This window comes from Hyperolius riggenbachi, chromosome 3 (assembly GCF_040937935.1).
Source record: "Hyperolius riggenbachi isolate aHypRig1 chromosome 3, aHypRig1.pri, whole genome shotgun sequence".
NCBI lineage: Eukaryota > Metazoa > Chordata > Amphibia > Anura > Hyperoliidae > Hyperolius > Hyperolius riggenbachi.
Genome location: NC_090648.1, coordinates 286,968,156 through 286,991,420, shown reverse-complemented (window position 1 = coordinate 286,991,420; position 23,265 = coordinate 286,968,156). Strand labels below are relative to the sequence as shown.

General features: G+C 43.3%; 1 protein-coding gene across 1 annotated transcript in view; it reads left to right on the top strand.

The window, feature by feature from the left end:
* The first annotated feature begins 4,612 nt into the window (after positions 1 to 4,612).
* The window catches only part of LOC137562304 (uncharacterized), a 30,581-nt gene continuing 11,928 nt past the window's right edge, over positions 4,613 to 23,265 (top strand). The window contains exon 1 of the mRNA XM_068273639.1: positions 4,613 to 4,953. Within this exon, the coding sequence (XP_068129740.1) occupies positions 4,613 to 4,953 (341 nt within the window). The remainder of the gene's footprint in view (positions 4,954 to 23,265) is intronic.

The following is a 23,265-nucleotide window of genomic DNA, read 5'->3' as shown; positions in this document are numbered from 1 at the left end:
AAAAGATAATAATGCTCAGGGCCACATAGTGTCAGAGGAAGACAAACACTTGTGTAGGTGTACAATCCCACAACTAATAAGCATAGTCAGGAGGGAGGGGCTGGAGGAAGGAGCTGGCTGGCAATTGACATATGCCAACCAGCATATGGAGGTACACTCCACCAGACAGTAAATATTAAAATGACAACATCTGAAAGGTAAATTGAAACATGTATTCCTTTATTTTCATCACAGTAGTACAATGTATCACGTTTTAAAAAATTAGTATTACATTTTGTAATTCAGGTCCACTTTAGCATGACAAACTTAGGCCTCTTGCACACTGCAAGTGATTCCGATTCAGATTCCGCTTTTTAATCAGTTTTTACATCCATTTCATATTCCGATTTGCAGTGTGTAGGGAGCAAACTGCAAATCGGAATCTGAATCGGATGTAAAAACTGATTAAAAAGCGGATTCGGAATCGGAATCACTTGCAGTGTGCAAGAGGCCTAAAGGAGATTTGCTGCACCCTATCAGTGGTTACTGAGGACCAGCTTATAATATGCTGTTCTTTGTGGAAAGTACAGCCATGTTATGGTATTTCATGTATTAGGAGGAAGCATAGTCAGAACCTGATATCGAGGTCATTTCCATTCTGTACAAACATGCACAAGTTTGTTTGGTGTCCACAAGGTCTCCAGACTGTGTAACAAGGGCCACCTGCACAAACTGTGCATAGAAAACATTACACCAGCATATGGCATTAGCACAGAGCTTGTGTAATATGGTTTCAGTTCGCTGTCAAGCAGCTGCATGGAAACTCTGAAAACACCCTCTCTGCCCAAGTGAAAATATATCACAAGTCTGTGGAAAGTGAACACATGTAAATCTACTGTGAAAGATAAACTGTATCCAGCGGTGTGCCTGAAATCCACCTTATAACAGCACCTTAAAAGCATTCCATACCACTGATGGTAAAATGTGAAAATGACTTCCTTTGGAAACACATACGTGTGTTTCTGTCCTCAGGAGCTATATAGGTAGTATGGAATGAGGTTCTCTCACGGTTTTAACAACTATTACACCATGATGCAGGCAGTGCTGGTACTATAACAAATTTCACAAGCAAATATTAGTTGCAGAGCAGATAGCCGTCCTCATTAGCTGCATTCTTTCCAAATGTGCTGCTGTACAAGTCTGACATTGGTTGAAAATATTTGCTAAATAAGTAAACAAGGCTGTGCCTGGGACAATAGGCCCTAGATTCTGTACTGTCAGCTTCCCACTCTCCTCAGTGGCAAAGGCAAATTCCACATCTCCCAAACCACCAGCTCCCAGATAAAAGTCATTGTGACAACTGAACATGAGCAGCTAGAACACAGATCCAAAAGAAAGTCTTTTTTGTGGAGCTTATATTTTAAATCTGAAATGTATTTTATCTTATGTCAATTCTTACCTTTTTTATGTAAGTTATTTAAAAGCCTCTGTTCTGGTACAGTTTTTAATTCATGCCTTGTCTTCCTGCCTACTCTCCACCCCTGTACTTCATGTATCGGTTTGTCTGGTCCATAGGCGTTTTTAATATGGGTCCATGTGATGCAGAGCCACTATATCAGTGACATTTTATTTATTCTAATGTTGTTTAAAAGGTGGTTTGTTAAAATTCTATATAAAGTTAACCCAAACCACAGTAAAGAAAAAGAGTTTCACTTACCTCCTGTAGCCATCCTGTGTCCACAATGATCCTCCCATTCCCCTCCATGGCTTAGTTTAGTTTTCTGCCGACTCACAGTCTGCCCTGACCACGCGCATCCTCGTTCGCATTACTTTTGGCAAGAGTGTCCTGCGCAGTACAAGGTTTTCTCTTACTGCGTCTGCACAGGACAATCATGGGAACATGAACAGGGATGCGCGTGGCCAGGGCAGACTGTGAGTCGGCAGAAAACTAAACTAAGCAGTGGTGGGGGACGGGAGGATCTATGAGGACAGCGCAGGCGCAGGATGGCTGCAGAGGGGGCTGGTAGAAGCCCTAGGTAAGTGAAACTCTTTTTCTTTACTTCCGTTTAGGTTTACTTTAAAGAGACACTGAAGCGAGAATAAATCTCGCTTCAGTGCTTATATTCAGCAGGGGCATGTGTGCTCCTGCTAAAACGCCGCTATCCTGCGGCTAAACGGGGTCCCTTACCTCCCCAATCCCCTCGTGCAGTCCCGGGCAGTGCTTCCGCATTGAGGCAGGGCTAACCGCCGCAGCCCTGCCTCACGAGCGTCTATCAGACGCGGACCTCCGCCTCTCCCCAGCCCCTCTCAGTCTTCCTTCGCTGAGAGGGGCGGGGAGAGGCGGCAATGCGCCGCTGATAGACGGCGCTGAGAGGCAGGGCTGCGGTCGTTAGCCCTGCCCCAAGAGCAGCAAAATCTATGACCAAGTTGGACGTAGATTTTGCAGGGGGAGATTTGGAGGGTAAGGGACCCCCGTTTAGCCGTGGGATAGCGGCGTTTTAGGAGGGGCACACATGCCCCTGCTGAATATAAGCACTGAAGCGAGATTTATTCTCGCTTCAGTGTCTCTTTAACGGAGGACACTGCCTATTTTCTCACTCCTATCTCATATTTTGCCACACAGGAGAAAAAATCTTTACCAGGGTCTGATTGCGTGAAGAAATAGTTGTCCTCCTAGCAGACCTCTCCCACAACACACTGACCCTGATTCAACTCCTAAGTTTTTTCTTAGGTGATATTATCAATAAAATTCCTTTTGAAGTGAATGGGAAGTGGAAAAAAAAAAACAGATACTTACCTAAGGAGAGGGAAGGCTCTGGGCAGCCTCGGACTGACCCACCGAACTGCCGATGATTCAATCGGTGAGCCCCGCCTCCTGGGGGCCCCAGAGCCGGCACAGCGCAGGAAGGGGGGCAGTGGGCACACAGAGCGGTGGGGAGGGGGGAAGCTTCCCCCCCCTCCCTCACCTAGGGGCCCCCCCTTTCGCGCTCCCCCTTCCGCACTCCCCCTCCCTCCAAAATTTCAGCCAGCGGCAGCAAGCGGGGAATAGCTTTAGCGGCATGAAGACATCAGTCATCAGAGGAGATCAAATCGCTCTGCATGCCGCTGGCTGGTATCCGTCTCCTGCAATGCACTGACCAATCACGCTCTCACAGGAAGTACTGCAAGAGCGTGATTGGTCAGTGCATTGCAGGAGAGACGGAGACCAGCCAGCGGGACGCAGAGCGATGGATCTCCTCTGATGACTGATGTCTTCATGCCGGTAAGCTATTCCCCGCTCGCTGCCGCTGGCTGAAATTTTGGAGGGAGGAGGAGCGCGGAAGGGGGGGCCCCTAGGTGAGGGAGGGGGGGAAGCTTCCCCCCTCCCCACCGCTCTGTGTGCCCACTGCCCCCCTTCCTGCGCTGTGGGACACCTGTGACCTGCGCCTGCGGCCTGCCTACCTAAACGGGGGGGCTCCAGGTGAGGGAGGGGGGGAAGCTTCCCCGCCGCTCTGTGTGCCCACTGCCCCCCTACCAAGCTGGGGGGATATTAGACCTACCTAACTTTGGATACCTGTGAACACCCCCTAAACTGGGGGGGGGGGGGCTCCAGGTGAGGGAGGGGGGAGCTCCAGGTGAGGGAGGGGGGAAGCTTCCCCCCCTCCCTGCCGCTCTGTGCCCACTGCACCCCCTTCCAGCATGGGGGCCCCCACTAATAGGGGACCTGACTTTGTGGGGATATCTGCCGCCAATTTGATTGCATTTTGTGGGGATATCTGCCGCCAATCTTTTTGCATTTTGTGGGGATATCTGCCGCCAATTTGATTGCATTTTGTGGGGATATCTGCCGCCAATCTATTTGCATTTTGTGGGGATATCTGCCGCCAATTTTATTGCATTTTGTGGGGATATCTGCCGCCAATCTGTTTGCATTCTGTGGGGATATCTGCCGCCAATTTGATTGCATTTTGTGGGGATATCTGCCGCCAATTTGATTGCATTTTGTGGGGATATCTGCCGCCAATCTATTTGCATTTTGTGGGGATATCTGCCGCCAGGCTGAAACTTCCTCGGTGGGCCCTTAGTGTCCCAGTCCTGGCTCTGGGGGTCCTATAGAGCCTTGCCGCTCCACTCACAGTCTACTCATTCCAGTGCTGGGTCCCCATTTGAATTCCCTGCTGCAGGAGGCTTTGGAAGTCTTCGGGGGCCTGAGCGCTTCCAAAAATGGGCAGCTCTGCACTGTGCATGCGTGAGCGTGAGAGAGAGCTTGCTAGCTAGCGTACGTCATTCCCTTCAGCTCTGATATTTTTATAATCTCTCTCAGGTGCTCACTCTCCCTGAAGATCAATAATAAAGGAAATGTCCAGGGTGATTAAAAAGTAAAGATTCCGGGGGACTAAATGCTCCAATCCTTGTGAACTACTATTTGGCTGCTCAGATAGCGCCATTGGCAGCTTTTAACGCAGGCCAGGCAGCACCGCTCTGGGTAGACCTAGAAACGCAACTCCTTAAGCCCTTATCCCTCCCAGGAATTATGTGGGCTACTAAATATCCTAAACACCTAATTAACAAATTATCTCCAATCTCCTTTCATTCACTAAAATTGTGGGACTCGGCCAGATTTAAATATAAACTACAAGCTCCGGTCTCGTGTATGACAAATATCTTCCGCAATCCTGATTTTATTATGGGCCAGCGACCGGCCGAGTTCCAATGGTGGATATCAAGAGGTTTTACGAGATTGGGTAAATTTATGTCAGCATTTCGTCTGACTAACCAGACTCAATTTGCAGCTGATCACGGTGTTCCTGTGGAGGAGTATGCTCGTATGTTTCAGATTTTTAAATTTCTACAGACTCTAGATCGTGAACATGATACTCTTATTTATGTTCCATTTGAGGTTCGATGCAAGAATTGCCCTATGGATAGTGGACTTATAACTGAACTGTATTTGACGATCTCGCACTCCAACTCGGAACCAAAGTTGAAGGCCCAGTTGGACTGGGAGACCGATTGCGGCAGTACTCTAACTGATGAGAGATGGGCACATTGTTGCTTAACTCTCACTAAAAATTCTTTATTTTATTCCTCCATAGAGACATCTTTAAAATTACTGCATCGTATCTACTACACCCCATCTAAACTTTATATGTTTCACTTATCGCATTCTGATGCGTGTTTTCAGGGGTGTGGACAGAGAGGTGACATGATTCACACATGGTGAAGCTGCCCCAAGGCGGTTGTGTTTTGGAAAGGTATATGGAATAGTCTTAAACTAATCCTGGGTAAGGACTTTCCCTTAGACCCCACGATAATGCTGCTTGGGAATAGACCCTCTGGAGTATCCTCAGAGCAACATAAATTTATCCAATTTGCTGTGGCCCAAGCTAGAAAATACCTGGCGGCTCAGTGGAAGAAACCTATTCTTCGGTCTGATCTAGTTTTTCTGGGCCTTAACCAAACAATGCTATCTGAGCATATCAGTGCAAAGTTAATGGACAGGATGGAGTTCTTCTTTAATATTTGGTCGCCATGGATCGACTGGCAAGATAATCAGGGCCTTTCCTACACATTACACACTTTTTAATCCTCTCCTATGTGCTAATATGGTTTATAACTATATATCAATAGATGGGACCAACTGAGGGCCTTTATTGATAGATCAAGCCTAGTAGCCTACCAATAAAATCAGTGTAGTAACACCGGTCAGAAATATATGATAGGTTGTACACCAATCTCCCCCTCCTTTCCCACACTTTCCCTTCCCCCCTATACTTGCGCTTTTAAAAAATATGCACCACCGGCATGTTGTGGTAATTCCACTCGTGGTGCCTGCCTGTATTAGAACTTCCCATCCCCTACCCCTCTCTCCTTACCCCGCTCCCTCTCCCTTTATGTACCTTTTGAACAATTCGGAACATAACAATAATATGAGTGTTTATGGTAAATAGCAAGATTCACTAAGTTAGATATTTCTATTTTAGTTTTCAATGTATTAGACATTAATGGTGCAGTATCTTTATTTAACAATTACATTTGACAAAGCAATATCTTTGTAATCCCCATGTGTGGGGAAATTGTGATTATGATGTTATGTGTTTTTTTTTATCAATTAACACCCTTGAAACGAAAAAGTAAAGATCTACTTACCTGGGGCTTTCTCCAGCCCCTGGCATCCGTCCTGTGCCCTCCCCTGCTGGTGGCCCGGAGTCCCCTCCAGTACAGGAGGCACACTGTCGTCATCCGGACTGTACTGCGCAGGCGCAGTGGTTCTGAGCTTGCGCAGTACAGTCCGGATGACGTCATTGAGCCGCATGGAGAAGCGCAAGCAGATGCCGACCTAGTGAGGTCGGCATCTGCAGCGGAGGGGACCGGGAGCCACCGGAGCTACGACGAGGGCACAGGACGGCTGCCAGGGGCTGGAGGAAGCCCCAGGTAAGTAGATTTTTACTTTTTATTTATCCTGGACCTTCTATTTAATAAGGTAATAATGATATCTCCTTTGTGTTACAGCATATACCTAAAATTCATTAACTGCCATAAACAATTCAGATTAATTTAGGTTTTACTTCTTCAGCATTGTCCTTGTTACTTTCTAAGTGAAACAAGAAGCTCTTTTACGTGTCAGCATGTGTCTCAGCTGTAGTTTTCCTTTAAGATGACTCATTTCTATTTTTAATCACTTACACCTACTTATTCCAATTTTCTGCAGAGCCTCATGTGTATGAGCAGAGTTTTCCCAAACAGTTGTTAGGCAGCTGCAGGCAAATGTACTGGATCTTTTTTATTTGGAAGCAAAAGGAAAAAAACAGGCCAGAATAAAAAGCGCTATAGAAGTGGTAGAATGTTTTTATGGAAAGATTCTAATGAAAAACAGTCTTATCTTGAAAACATTAATTTTACACTAAGGCTCGACTGCATTTCCATGGCAACTAACTCCCCAGGGAAAGAAATTCTACCCCAAACAGAGGATGTTTGTCTAATTGTCAAAAGCTATTAAAATGAATCATCAAAATAGAATGTTCATACACTAAGATCTATATGAATCTGTTGTGTACAAACACATAAATGAGTAAATAAACTCAGGTTGAGGTTCCAAGTTGACTGCTAGTTAGGTTAGGTGTCAGTTAGGTTGACAGTCTTAGTAATTTACACCGGCTCCAAAGCCATTTGAATTTCTTAGGTATAACTGAACATATACACACACTGCATTGGTGTGTGTGTGTGGGTGGGGCTGGGGGGGGGGGTTGCTACTTAATACTGATATTTGAGGGTTACAAAAATGACCTAATGCTACTATAGAGGGGGCACACAAAGCTTACTTAATATTATCTGGGGGGTACTCTGGGCTACGTAATACTACTGTCTAAGGGGCACAAAGGCTGCCTGGTTGTCAGGGGAGCACACAGGGCTACCCAATATTGTAATCTGAGGGGCAGAAAGGCTACCTTTTACCATTGTCTGGGAGCATTCAGGGCTACCTGATACTTCACTCTGGGGGGTTCATAGGGCGACCTAATACTATATGGGGCACACATGACTGCATAATACTGCTATCTAGAGGCACATAGATCTTCATACTAATAGTTGTGGGCCCAGTTTCTGCCTTATACTGATATCACATGGCTACCTAATAATGTTGTCTCGGTGCACAATGGCTACCTATTACTGCCATCTGGAAGCACACATGGCTTTCTGGGGGTGCATGGCTACTTAAGTCACATATCTGGAGGCACGTGGCTACTTAGTTCTTGGACATAGGGGCATCTAGCTACTTAATCCTTTTATCTGGAGGCACATGGCAGCCATCTTGATGTTAGATTAGATGCAAGAAAACAGTCTATCCCTGTCAACCACAAATGTAAGACAGATCCCTAAAACAGTTACAGGTTTGTGGTATTATGCTCACTGTGCTTTTAATGTGAAGTGTCATTGAGCTCCAGGATCAGTTTATCTGAGGGCTGTATTTGACTGTGTGTGTGTGTGTGTGTGTGTGTGTGTGTGTGTGTGTGTGTGTGTGTGTGTGTGTGTGTGTGTGTGTGTGTGTGTGTGTGTGTGTGCGCGCGCGTGTGTGTGTAGCGGTTGGGGGGGGGGGGCGGTTATCTCCAGGAAGAACAGTATTGAGGTAGTGAACAGACACATATTTCAAGCTTGCACAAAATTCCAGCAGAGGTGAAGTGTCCCATAGCCTCTGCTAAGTTTCAGTAATGTCTCTTCTTGGACTTCAATAGCTGGGGCACTTTAGTTAATTCTCCTCAACTTCCACTTTGCTTGTTGCTGATCAAGGGGTGTATGCATTAAACTGTGTTAAGCAGCAAGAAGTCGTACGCACGATGAGTAGAGCATAATGCATGTAATTTATTGCATTCTGCTCTACTCATCGTGCAGTAAGACTTTACACTGCTTAGTGCAATCACCCCTTTGGGACTTAAATTGTACCCAAAACGAGGTAAAATAATGAGATACTTACCTTAGAATACGGAAGCCTCTAGAGGATCCCACATCCTGCTAGCCCAATCCATTGCCACACGTGGACCCCTAGAATATATCTGACAAAAGCTTGTAGCATATGTTACGTGGTCTCATCAGGCACGAGTGCGATCGTATTGTGCCTGTGAGCATGGCTGGGCCTGCGCATTAATCTCATCCACAAGAGGCTTGTGCATTAAGGGGGCCGCTGACACAGTCTTCAAGAGCATTTAGGCAGTGGCGGACGCCTCCAGGACATGGGAAGCCTCTGGAGGAGGAGCCTACTCGTCGGGTTTGCTTCAAGCATAGTAGCAAAATTCATGGGTCATAGTGATACTGCAAAAGATTTATCAGCCGCTGTTGCGTACTACGACAAGATCCCACTGATCAATGCTAAGGAGGGTGAAGGATGACTTGTCGCCCATCCCAAGCATTTAAAAAATAAATTGGTAAAAGTCATAATTGAAATTACTGCTGGTGACAATATTTCATTCTTTCTAGCTTTTATTTCATATTTTTCTCCGTAGCACTACAGCAGGTAGAACAGTACCTACAGGTGCAGCCAATGTTTTTCAGCACCCAAGTTCATAAAGTGCCAGTAAGCCAGACTCTTATATAGCCAATATTTTATTCCCCAACCAAAATTGTCACACGTTTTTTACTTTAGTAGAAAAAAATACAAATAGACCCACATGTTTCAGTTTGTGCCCTTTGTATGTTACGTAGCACTGCAACCACTTTTGGTGAAACTGGCTTTTTAAAAGGTATAATAAGTTGAGCATTATTTAAACTCACTGGATTCACATGGTTGAAATATCATTTTAGATGCATTGTCTTGCTATATAGCAACTGCAGTCTGTAATGTAGCTATGGTTGTTATAGCAACTAATAGCCTTATCTCATAGTATCAAAAAAGCACTGGTATGCAATAACATGCACAAAACTACTTGTTGCATGGTTCAGTTTTGTGACTAAATACGGTAAATGTGTGATCATATTTTTCTTTCATTGTGTAATGAAAGCATACCTCCCTAGTAATCATTTTAAAGAGAGTTTTCCTTATAGAGTCCTGGGACTACATATCTAAATAGCTATGTGTGTGTTGCAGTTTAACTTTCTATACCATACAAACGTATGTAACCCATCATTACTTGTATACCTTCTCAAACCATACGTTAATTAGTATGTAACCAAACCGATTAAAAAGCATTTCCTAACATCATAATGACATCACTTGTTGAAACCGTAAAGCCCACGTTCAGGAAAACTTTTATATGAATGTAATAAGTAAATATTTCAAATTAATTGTGCGGCCTCCAGGGAAGACATGAAGATCTGTGATGTGATTTTTGTCAACAGGAGTTTCCTTTTTTATTTTGCAAGCATTACATCATTATACAAAAAAAGACTATTTTAAACAGTATATTAATAAGTGCCCAAATCTGTATACACATTTGGAGATTTAAATAACATAATATTGTTTCTGAAACTGGCCGGTGGAGGTAAAAGAACTAACATCTATTGATGAAGAGAAGGGGAAGCAGCTTGAACTACAGAAGCTTTTAAGGTGTTCTGAGGAGAAATGCTGTTGCAATTTCAAATACATCACAAAATATTATCATAATCTATTTATATTGCACTGACATCTTCTGCAGTGCTTTACAGAGCATAGTCATGTGGCTAACTGGCCCTCAGATGGGCTTGTCACTGAACAGCATGTCTGTTCAGTCCTTGTTCCAAAAACCAGAGGCGGGACAAGGTCCTCCAGCACCCAAGGCTGAGACAGCAAAGTGCGCCCCTCCATCCCTCCCACCCCAGCCGCCACACACTGATTGCTATTAGACGAAGAGGCGCCACAGGGCCCACAACCTCCCCAACACCTTAATATCTAGCTATCTGGCTTGCAGTCACTGCTATGTATCCCCTTTTCTTATTTCTTTCTGCTTCATACACAATTAGGAATTGACAGCTGAATGAATCCTACACTGCGCCCTGAGGCTGGAGCCTCTCCAGCCTATGCCTCGGCCCGGCCCTGCCTAAAACCAACACACTAATGCTCACTCATTGTTTATGGCAACAGAAATAGACCACTTATATGTAGCTTTAAGACTAGATATTGTTTTTAAGGGGAAGATTAGAGTTATGCATCGGGACGTGAAGAGATTGGACAAACAATAAGGGAAAAGCTGATACTCAAAGCAGCAGTGACTCCAATGTCCAAAATCTGGCACCCACACCTAAACCACTGGTGCTGAATTAACACATATGCCTCACTGTAAGCCACTGGGGCTAACTAATGCCTAGTACACACCATACAATTTTCTGTTAAGGCTCGTACACACGTCAGATTTTTCTAAACGACCGGTCGTTTGAATGTCCGGTCGTTTGGACGTCAAATCGGGCATGTGTACGGTCGGTCGTTCAGCTAAGACTGGATTTCAATGATCCGCCAATTTCAATGATCCAGTCTTATCAGCTGAACGACCGACTGTACACACACCCGATTTTAAGGGGGCCATACATTAGCTGACCAACCGACCATCCAACTTGATTATTATAATCGAATTGGATGAAAAGTGGTGCTGCCAAGTGCATGCCCGACCGACAAAGCGACCAATTTCGGGACAGAAATTGGCCGCACGCATGCTGGAAAATTTTAGGCCGAAGTTGTTTGATCGGGTGCGCGGCGGTACGGCGGCCAAATTGCAAACGAGCGACGAGATGACGAAACCCCCGCCGCAATGTATAAATGTATGTAGTGTAGTGCATTTATACATTACCTGTCTGGTGTCAGCCTCCACGCTGTCTACGTCCATCTCGCCAGGTTCTGCATACATGCTGGTGGTGCATAGCGTCTGACGTCAGACGCTATGAGCCGCTAGCGTGTATGCGGCTTACCCGGCAAGATCAGATTCGATTAGAGATACATTTTTCTCTTGGTCGAATCTGCCCATACTCATTTTAATGTATGGTCACCTTTAAGGTCCGTACACACGCTAGATAGGCTGGAACGACGGGTCCGTCAGACCCTCCCGCTGGGCGGGCGTTCCAGTGACAGTACAGCGTGTGTACAGTCTGTCAGGCAGACTGATAAGGCTGTTTCTGAACGATCCGCCCGGCGGATCGTTCAGGAACAGCCTTATCAGTCTGCAGACAGACTGTACACACGCTGTACTGTCGCTGGAACGCCCGCCCAGCGGGAGGGTCTGACGGACCCGTCGTTCCAGCCTATCTAGTGTGTGTACGGGCCTTTCGATTATTTTCTGTAGAGACTGGTCATTATCTCTGGTGCATTGTCTTCTGGCTATCTCCTGCTGAGTAGAACAATGCTAATTGCTAGGCAGATAGATGGTTAGGTAGATAATTTCCAGCATGTTGGAAATTATCTATCTGACAGGTAAAGCTGGCCATACACTAGGCCGATTACCCGCCGATCGACAGCAGATTCGATCACTGGGATCGAATCTGCTGTCAAATCGTTCACGCAACACGCTAATTTTCGATTTATTTCGGCCCGAAATAGATCGGTCCCGTCAATCGCGCCGTGCGGAAAATTACCGTCGATCGCCGCGGGTAAGAAGCGCATCGCTAGCGGCGTACGACCAACGCAGGTATACATTACCTGAAGCTGGCTCCCGGCATCTTCTCCGCATCACCTCCCGGCTCCTGGCATCCAGCATAACTTCCTGTGTCACTGCAGTAACAGCGGAAGTACAAATAGAGGGCGCTCTATTTGAACTTCCGCTGTCACTGGAGTGACAGAAAGTTATGCCGGATGCCGGGATGCGGAAGCTGATGCGGAGAAGATGTCCAGGACCAGGCTTCAGGTAATGTATGCGGGGGCCCGGGGGGCGACAGCGGCAGCTCAGCAGATGGTGAATCGGTTTCAGGCTGAAATCGATTCACAATCTGTTTGCAGTAAAGGCAGCCATACGATCCCTCTCTGATCAGATTCGATCAGAGAGGGATCTATCTGTTGGTCGAAACTGATGGAAAATCGACCAGTGTATGGCTACCTTAAATCTAACAGAAAATTGTATGGTGGGTACCTAACATTAAGGCAGCCATACACTGGTCGATTGCCACCAGATCGACCAGCAGATAGATCCCTCTGTGATCGAATCTGATCAAAGAGGGATCTATTGGCTGCCTACACTGCAAACAGATTTTTAATCGATTTCACTATGAAATTGATTCACAATCTGTGAAGCTGCTGCTGCCCCCTGCATACATTACCTGATCCGGCCGGCGCGAGTCCCCCGGTCTCCGCTGTCTCTTCTCCGCTCTGGACTTCAGCTTCACTTTACTTCCTGTCGAAGAAGTTTAAATAGTAGAGGGCAACAGGAAGTAAGTGAAGCCAGCTGGAGCCCAGCACGGAGAGGGGACAGCGGGGACACGCGCCGGTGGAACAGGTAATGTATTGCTGCTAGCGTCGGTCGTCAGACATTCGAATGCCACTATCAACGCACTCCCGACCTGCCGGTGATCGAGCAGAATTTTCCGCGCGGACAGTTCGACAGGATTTATCGATTGTGGATGGAAATCAGTCGATCGGTCAGCGTTTGCACATCGATTTCACAGCAGATTCTAATCTGCTGTCTATCGGCGGGAAATGGTGTAAGTGTATGGGCACCTTTAGTTCATACTCCTCACTGAACAGGTAGACAGAAGTGAGTTGACTGGTAGGTGGGCTTGTAAAGAAACTTTTTTGAGCCACAACTTACACCACCCCTCTTCTTATTCTTCTGGTTATGTGCATTTGTGTGGTAGCAGATGAAAGTTTGTCTTTCAGAAACATGTGCCCTAGAGATGGTTTTGCTCAGTCTTTCCATTAGTGTGTATAACTTTTATTTATTTTATTTATTATTCATTTTTTTTGTTGTTGCTAAGAAATACATATTTATTCGTGACAACACTAAAGGAATGTTACTCCCGCCCTTGTCTGCTGATAAACGTTTAATCTAGAATAGAGGGTTTGAGCATTCCATAACAGTTTAAGGTGAAAGTGTTCCTTTCCCAGCAAAGGATGATAAGAAATGAATTTGCTACTTGACATCACAGACTGTGTTTCAACACAGTGGGAGGACTGTCAGTAAGCGCCTAATCTGGTATGGCAATAAATAACACAGTGTGTCATAAGAATATGATGAGCAAAGCTGAAAACCACACCACTCTTTATTCTGTTACCATGTATTACAGTCAAACAGAAAGATGGCTGAGATGTGCAATAGTGCTTTATCTATTACCTACGAACTTTGCAGATTTTCATGCTTGCAGACTGCATCCATGTATGTTAAAGTCCAACCCCACCCAAACTTTTATTTCAGTTTTGGACAGAGAGGAAAGGGCTTACAGTACATCCTTTTTATGTATATTGTTGCTGTTAGTGTGCTTAGTGGGTAGGCAGGGATTTTGACCTGCCCTGACTTTTTTCTTTCTGGTACACCTTTTCACCCTGTCCAAAACTGAAGTAACTTGTTTCATGTTTTTTGGTGTAGAACACAAAAATGAACGCTGCTGCAGTCTGAATTTCCAGTTGGTACATTTTGAAAATGCCTGTAAGGGAGGGATTACACTTTCATCTGCGGGAGTCAATTCCCCGCCAGCATTTTGCCACACAATTGTGCAATTTGCGGAGTGTTTTAACTAGTGGTTTTGTGTTGTTTTTTGACTATCATTATATGCAGTTCCACATGTTTTTTTAGATTCGGTAGAACGATGTGGATTTTCACAAGTGTGTCCCTGCCTTAGTGTATAGACTAATCAGCAAGCTCATGGTGAACCAGAACTCATTGGAACTCAATGGTCCTAAAAGCCCCCTTTTAAAATGCTAAGAAAAACAAAAGTTTGCTTTCTTAAAACAGAAAGAATTTGCGATAATTCAGGTTGGAGTGAGCTTGAGATGTCTCTCAGTGCATCACTGCTGAATATATGCATATATTCAGCAGTGATGCACTGGGAGACATCTCAAGTTCACTCCAACCTGAATTATCGCAAATTCTTTCTGTTTTAAGAAAGCAAACTTTTGTTTTGCCTTAGTGTATCAGAGGTATGTACTGGGAGTTTTTGCAGGAACTTCTTCAGTGCTATTTGCTATCAGTAGCCCACAAAAAGCATCAAACATACTGAAGCATTACATATTGCACTGATGATCTGAGTCCCAAACTGTTGCATTTAAGGTAAGTACATTTTTTTTGTATTATAAAAATGTGTGTACCTCGGAATTTAATGGTGCCAACAGTACAGTTTTTAGGAAACAATATTTTGGATCAGATTATTTCAGTCATATTGTATAAGAACAGAAAAGCTGGTGGGCCCTGACTAATCCTGACATTATCAATCATTATCACATTATTCCTTAAAGAACTGGTCTATCGGTGCAGCAGATTTTTTCATAGATACAATCATAACTGGTTTCAGTATCAGGAATAGTTTGGCTTCTATAGTGCGGTGTATAGATTAAATAAGCTCTTTTCTCTCACTCTAAATGATGCTATCAGAAATGCAATTGTTTGCTAAAAACAGTTATTGATGCCTGTTTTCCTCACAAAGGTAAAAAGTAATACTTTATATGGCTCTGTGCACTGCCTTGGAGAAATGCATTAAAGGTAATGGCCTCAATTCACTAAGCTTATCTCCTGTCTTTAATAACTCTTCTGAGCTGTTTCTACAGTTATGACCATGATGATAACTGTAGAAACAGCTCAGAAGAGTAATTAAAGACAGGAGATAAGCTTAGTGAATTGAGGCCATTATATTTTAGACAAAGGGTCATGATCATGTGCAGTTTATCAATGTATCTGTATTTTAAGCAAATAATACTTTGCAAACATGCAGAAATGCTACCAACTGCTTGCACTGCCACATATTTGGGTGGATCCCTATATTAAAGAAGAACAATGCCTAATGCCAGCATTTAGTATAGTCATTTGAATAGCAATGCTTTATCTTTTAAAATAACATTGTTGATGTCCAGCAGTGGCTTCATTCTGGCATGAGATCTCTTATGCCCAACATAAACTCATCCAGTTCATTATGAGCACCACTAAAACCTACATAGCATCTCAGTGGCTGCAGAGAACCCTGTCGTATCGTTGTGTCCTTGCCCGTATCCATACTACTATGCTAAATTAAAAAATCGAAGTCAATTTGCTGGACAGGACCCAACATTTTGAAAAGATATGGTCGCCATGGACCCAAACTGCCTCCTCTATTGGTGTTCAAAAAGCCTTGGAATCTTTCTAAAAGGCTGCTCTGCAACTTACAAATAAGAAATTGATAAGTGATATATTGCATTTGATTCCACTCCTGGCACGGTACGGGTGAATCCTAAAACTACTTTTAAAAACTTACAGCTCTTTCTAATTGATGTTACTAAACTCTTTTTTGTTGAGTTTAGTTGTTTTTATTTTTCCGTTACTAAAGTAACATAGAATTCCTGACAAAGCATTTGATAACTTTGTACCACTGTAACAGTTTTGAACCGAACATCCCACTACAACTGCTATAATATATTGTTAGTTTTAGGCTGCTTCCACACAGGGACGTTACAGGCGCACGTTAGTGCAGCCTGTAACGCTCCCCAACTCACAGCAAGACAAAGTCAATGGGGCTGTTCACACTGCCCACGTTGCGTTACATGTAACGCTGCACGTTCTTCAGAACGTGCAGCATACTATAGCGTTCCAGCGGCTTAAGCCGCGTTAGACTGTTTGCACATGCTCAGTGTTGGGGCGGAGAGGAGGCGGGGAGAGGCTGCTACGTAGCCGCGCACATGGCTACTCAATATGCACTGCACTGGTGGCAGCTGATTGGCTGGCGGTACCAGGTGATGCGGAGTGTTTCACTCCGCATCACGTGGTCCCGCCGGCCAATCAGCGCCACTCTCACTGCCCTAATGCGGAAAGAGCCGCTTAACGCGGCTCACTCAACGTCCTCTACCAACACCGGCAGGCAGTGCGTTAGGGGATGTTATGCAACCATAACGTCCACTATAACGCAACGTCCCGGTGTGTAACTAGCCTTACTGTATGTGACACGCAAAAAAAAAAAACCTGTGGTATGTATATTCTATCACTACTTGTATACTCAAGCTGCTACCAAATAAAAGTCTATGAAACTAAAATAACACAGTTGTAAAAAATATTGTGCAAAAGTATCAGAACCAGAACTTTCCCTGCAGCAAAGTAGATAGAGGGAAACTGTGTTAACTCAGCTGCACTGATAGACAATGGGTGGTGAATTGTTGACTACAGTAACTCAGGAGGACTTCATACAAGGGTCATTCAGCATTCATTAAATAGGCACGTTCTATGCACCACATGTCCACACTGGGTCATTTTAAAAGGTAAGACTGTAATCATTAACACTACAACACTTCTGTGTTCTAGACTGGCTTTCTTTTTCTAACTTTAGTTATGTGTTTGCCATATGCATACTGTATCATGGTTCATCTGAACAATGTATGTCTAGGCTAGCTAGACTGCCACTAACTCGTTTGAATTGAGAATATTTAATGGATTTGGTCTGAGTAGTTGCATTATTTTCGTACACAGTGCCCAATGCTCTCCATGCCCTCTGCATAAAGTTCGTGCCAGTTTATTCAGCAGTACATGGAGCCACAGCAAAATCTTGGCACACGCATTACTGGTGCTTTCAGTCATCCTGTCTTGTATGACGGTTTAAAAAGGAAAAGTTCTTGCAGATGACTAGATGTTTGAATGCATATGGCTTCACTAACCTGATTTTTAGTAGCAGTGGAGTATTGTACTGTGTTAGCCATCAGTAAAAGCAAGAGGTTTTGAGGTTTCGAAGCAAGAAGTTTTGAAAAGGATGACACCATTCATTGGCTAACTAAGGAAAAAAGAGCAAGCTTCCGGCTAATAAGTCTTCTTCAGGCTCGATATACAAGAACTGAAGAAGGCTGAGTAGCCGAAAGCTTACTTTTTTTCATTCCTAATTCAAAGCCTATTGCTCATTATGAGTGTACTCCATTTTACTAAATTACTCTACACAGACTGTAAATGAAGGTTTTTTTTTCCAATCGCTAAGCCTGTAGCACTTTAGTATTACACTTCTATTGGATGATCTAAAGTTGATGTGTATCTATCCACATCAGTATTTACAGTTTGAGAACACTTCATGGTCTCTACCCTGTTTTAGAGTCAATTTTGTGAGTATATATATATATATATATATATATATATATATATATATATATATATATAATTTAACTATAAGACTTTGAGATATGAGAGAAAACCAAACTGGGCAAAACATACATGCTCCATTTAGATCATGTCCTGGTTGGGATCCAAACCCTGGAAGATAATGCATCGAGATGAGAGTGCTGACTACATCAATCTGCCCTGGACTCTAACCTTGTCTAGAAGACAGGAAGTGCGAGTTTGGATCCAGTGGAGATAAAGTCAGTGATACAATCCTCAAAGTACCGGTAGTTAAAAAAAAATAAATAAACATGTTTCAGTCCTTGAATTCATATTAAATGCAAAATATATGAATCATGTAAACCTTTTCTGTAAAAAAAAATCATAATCTATGCAATGTTTGTATTATTTTTCTACAAAAATTAAAGCCCAATTCAAGAAACAAGGATTTTAATTTCGAATTGTGGGGTAAGGAGTTGAAAATATTTTCAGATTTTTTTTATTGATGTACCATGTCTCCATCAATGAGAATTTCCAGGAAAGGATGACAGAGACAGCAACAAATAAAATATCTAGGGTTGAAGAGTGCATTATTAGTACGGTATTACCACTCCTCATTTCCTGTCTTTGGTTCCTCAAGTTTCCATATTAAAAGAAACATGAGGTGAAAGGGATATGGAGGCTGACATATATATATACAGTGGAGGAAATAATTATTTGACCCCTCACTGATTTTGTAAGTTTGTCCAATGACAAAGAAATGAAAAGTCTCAGAACAGTATCATTTCAATGGTAGGTTTATTTTAACAGTGGCAGATAGCACATCAAAAGGAAAATCGAAAAAATAACCTTAAATAAAAGATAGCATTGAGTGAAATACGTTTTTGAACCATCTAACAATAAAAGACTTAATACTTAGTGGAAAAACCCTTGTTTGCAAGCACAGAGGTCAAACGTTTCTTGTAATTGATGACCAAGTTTGCACACATTTTAGGAGGAATGTTGGTCCACTCCTCTTTGCAGATCATCTCTAAATCCCTAAGGTTTCGAGGCTGTCTCTGTGCAACTCTGAGCTTGAGCTCCCTCCATAGGTTTTCTATTGGAGTAAGGTCCGGAGACTGACTAGGCCACTCCATGACCTTAATGTGTTTCTTCTTGAGCCACTCCTTTGTTGCCTTTGCTGTATGTTTTAGGTCATTGTCGTGCTGGAACACCCATCCACGACCCATTTTCAGTTTCCTGGCAGAGGGAAGGAGGTTGTCGTTCAGGATTTCACGATACATGGCTCCGTCCATTTTCCCGTTAATGCGATCATATTTTTACACAACACCAGTTACCTTGCGGTCCTGCTGTTCTTTCTGGTCAGAAGAATCTTGTGAGAAGAATCACACCTGAAACAAGCATGCAGCTAATCTTGTCAGATTTTTGTCAGAAATATGTAAACTGTATGCTTGCTCAGGGTCCATAGCTAAAAGTATTAGATGCAGAGGATCAGCAAGACAGCCAGGCAATGTGCATTGTTTAAAATTAATTAAATATGGCATTCTCCATACGTCTTTCACCTGGGGTTCTCTTAAAACCATGGAAATCCCAGGGAGAGGAAGTAAGAGACAATCTCTCCAATGTGGACACAGACCGCAATAGCCACCAACACTTTCTAATTTGTACCTCTCTTTTCAATACTCATGTTAAAAAAATGGAATTGGCCTTTTCCATAATAAATCTCACTTTTGTAGTAAAAAAAAAAAAAACCCAAAAACAAAATCAAGGCTCTGGACGTTGGGAGAGTCTGTTGATGGCTTACAAACTGGCAAGGAAAGTGAATGTATCTCTTCATAGGCAGGTTTGCTGAGAAGACCAGAGCTGTGGCTGTATCATCATTCATGCTCCATGATTTCAAAAAGGAGAGCAATAATGCTCAAAATTTCTTTAACATTTCTTACACAAGAAGTATTTATTGAGGGGTTTATATGGCCTAGAAGCCTTCTGCGAAATCTTCAATTTTCCCAAAGCATATCATTTTAGTCATAAAGCTGCACCCATTGCTCAAAACTGCTCTAGAAGGCAATGTTGGAATACATACAAGTGAATAGAGGGAATGCAAGTTAAACAAACACATTTTTGCTACACTAGTGGCCAGCTGTGTTCTGAAGTTTGGCTGTTATAAGTAAGCGCTTTGATTTGCGTATACTAGCTGACAAGGTTGTGCAGGTCTGGCATAAACTATAACCTAATTTGGAGGGAAATCATTTTTCCGTATTAATTTTGATCCAGTTCTGCCTGTGATGTTTGGTTTATATGACATTTACAACCAGGCCTATGAATCTATTACAGAGTAGCATCCTCAAAGTACTATAGTTCATTAATGATTGCTCAAGTATAGTGAAAGAATGAGAACTGATCTAATCCAACATATAGAAGGATGTTGTCATTGATTACATAATACTAAGAGTGAAATTCCAAAAATTAAAATTTTACTCTAAACATGTATCAGCGCTACTTACGTGTCTTTGTAATTTCAGTTTGCAGACATCTACAGTATGCATTTACATAATTGACTATAATTGACTATAAGCCTAGCTTTCTAGCATGACAATCTGTACTTTGTAGTACACTATTTTTCAGTAATAACAGACAAATTTAGCTTCACGTTTCTGCAGAACTAATTAGCTGCACAGATCAGGGACAACTGTTGCTGGTTTTTCCACATCTGCCCAAACTGAGTGATTGGCAGGAATCCCTGACACTTGAAGGAGGCTGTATGATCAGTGTGGTGTATGGAACTCATGACCGATCCATGGGCCATCCCTACTGATATCTGAGTTTGGCAACACTGTAGCCCATGTGCTGCACTATACCATAGCCCAGGCCTAAAATAACAACACTAGTCACAAATTGAGCTGCAATCTAGGCATTGAGTAGCAACTAGTGCTGCTGCACCAAAATCACCTGCTTCAGGAGAAAATTATTGGACTAGTTAGGGAGCGTAATGCCTCTAGTTATGTCCCCCATTTTGTCTCCCTTACAAATGCCATCATTACTTCATTTTCTACGGTTCCCTGATTAGTGCCACCATTATGTCTGCAAATATGCCCCCTAACTAGCGTCACCAGTATGTTCCCCCTAACGTGTTAAAATGTTCTGCTGTATTAAGTAATGTGCTTGCTTTTCCCTGTACAGCAATGAAGCACAGAAGCAGGATAAGCACATGCCAGCTATGGGGAACTGAAAAGTGCCTGTCTGGCTTCCAGGGCTGAATTTACCATCAAGGTACTGAGGCTCGATCCTACAGGCACCTCATTGTGGATAGGTGACTCACCCCCTTCTTGAATGCCCCTCTCCCTCCCTTCCTCCATCCTCCCCATGCAGAGTGGGGGGATAAGTATTACTGGGGGCACATCTGGCTATCTATACTGGGGGAGGGACATCTGCTACCTAAACTATGACCTAGATAGTACTGGGGCACATCTGGCTTCCTATACAGGGAGGGGACATATCTGCCTATACCACAAGGGCTACCTAATACTGGGGCACATTTGGCTTCTTATACTAGTAGTGTGGGCTACCTAATATTGCGGACATATATACTGGGGGGGAGGGGGGGTACCTAATACTAGGGAGCCGACTCTAGTTACCTAATACTCGAGGTCTTTCTCTAGCTATGTACACTCAGGGCCACCTTTAGTGGGGGGGGGGGGGGGGGGTTCCCTTAGCTACCTCATACTTGGATGCATCTGTGGCTACCTAATACTGGAGTTATACATCTGCCTAATATTTGGGGGCACCTTCAACTACCTATACTTGGGGTCAACTCTAGCTGCCTAATACTTGGGGGCACCTCTGGCTAACTACTCCAGGCCAGGAAGAGATGACTGCTATGCCAGCCAGCACACTTTCAGTGCAGCTTGGTGGTCAGGGAGGGGGGGTCAGGATTTGTGGGCGGAGTCTAGGGCACAAAAACATCTCTTCCTATAGGCTCCTGTGAAGTAAATTTGGGCCTGCATGCTTCTATGCTGCATTACTGTACATAGAGAAAAGGGGGAGCTGCACAGCAGCATGTGTAGGGATGCAGTGGTTGGCACAATATCAAATATATGCAGAACAGTTGTGTGACCTATCTACAAACTGAGAGTTTTGTGTGGCATGTTGGGTGGAGAGCTTTGACTATTTATTTTTATTGAGGTATACAGTGTATACAGTATATGATCAAAATGAAATTCAGGCAATACTATGATGTTATCGCAGCTTGATAGTTTTCCCAGGACCTAGCATTTATTTTTGGGATTCAGGCCAGATTTGAGTGGGAAGTAAGTAATCGTAATGGGACAGTACTGGCAATGTTCTAAACTGCATCTGACAGCAAAGACTTACTAACAAGCCAAAGATATGACAGAGCATTTTTCTTTGTAATTTAAGTGTAAACAGAAATGTCCATGATTTAATGACGGAAAATGTATCACACCTTATCGTTCTTGCCCTTTGAAGGAACTGTTGGATGTCATGGATCTGTGGGATATGGTTTTTGATAAATAATTGCAAACTTTTCCACCACAATGACAAACTGAGGTTAGCCTTCTTCTGAGAATTAACTATTTTACAAATAAGTTCTCTACAACATTCTGGGATGCTGTTTCCTCTCTGGAAAGGGAATCAAGAGCATATTTGAACATAATTATGTAGCTTGAAAGATTTAAAGAAACTCAAAATAGTTCTTGTTCATTATTTTTCAGTTGAGTCAAAAGGTGGAAAATATAACTCAGGTAATGCAGCTGCCCTATCAGCATTAGAAGGTGCGAGACTATTATATTCTATTTCTGGTTTATCTCTAGATTAGAACTCATCTAAGAACATAAAGAAAAGACTGAATTTAAAAAAAGGTTTCACATCTTTAGCAGATTTGTAATTCACTTTGAACTATAGCAAGTGGCAGTATGATAGCCCAAAATAATGCTCAACAACTTTTGTTAGTGGTTTTTAGTAAACATTTTGCTGAAATTGTATTATTAAGGAAAACTGTTTTAGTCGTATGGATTATGTGAACATTAGTGATGACTAAAGCTGGCCATACACTTATTGATTTCCACCTAGTATATTTCCTACCATACACCGTACATCAGTTCCCTATCGATTGCAGCAGGGAATCTATTGAAAATCGATCGAACTGCAGAATTGCACTGTTCGATGCATTGCACAGCTATAGGCCATCGATCTGCCAATGCTCTTGCCCCGCCTCCGATTGTTTTAAATTTTCCATCCTGTTTGATCGATACTTTCGATCGATTTTTAGTCAAAATTGATCAAAAATCGGTTGATCTGGCATTTTGTTGAGTAGACTCCCTGCAGATTAATCGAACCGCCTTAGCGGATAGCGGCCCCCAACCATTGAGCAATCTGCACGACTCATCAACACCCACACAACGGCTGATTGCCCATTCCCCGCTTACCACGTGATGTTGCACATGTGCTGCACCATCGTCTCTCCACCCCCCACATAGCAACGGAACACATCCACGGTTACATGTCTGTACAGGCAAGCTAGCAATGTCGCCCTAGGTGAACACGCGACATAAGTCAGAAGGTGTGTACATACTTTAAGAAGGACGTACCAGTGGAAAAACAATGAATCTTGATGAACAAAGTAAAAATGTTGACATGGAAGATGCTGGCGCTA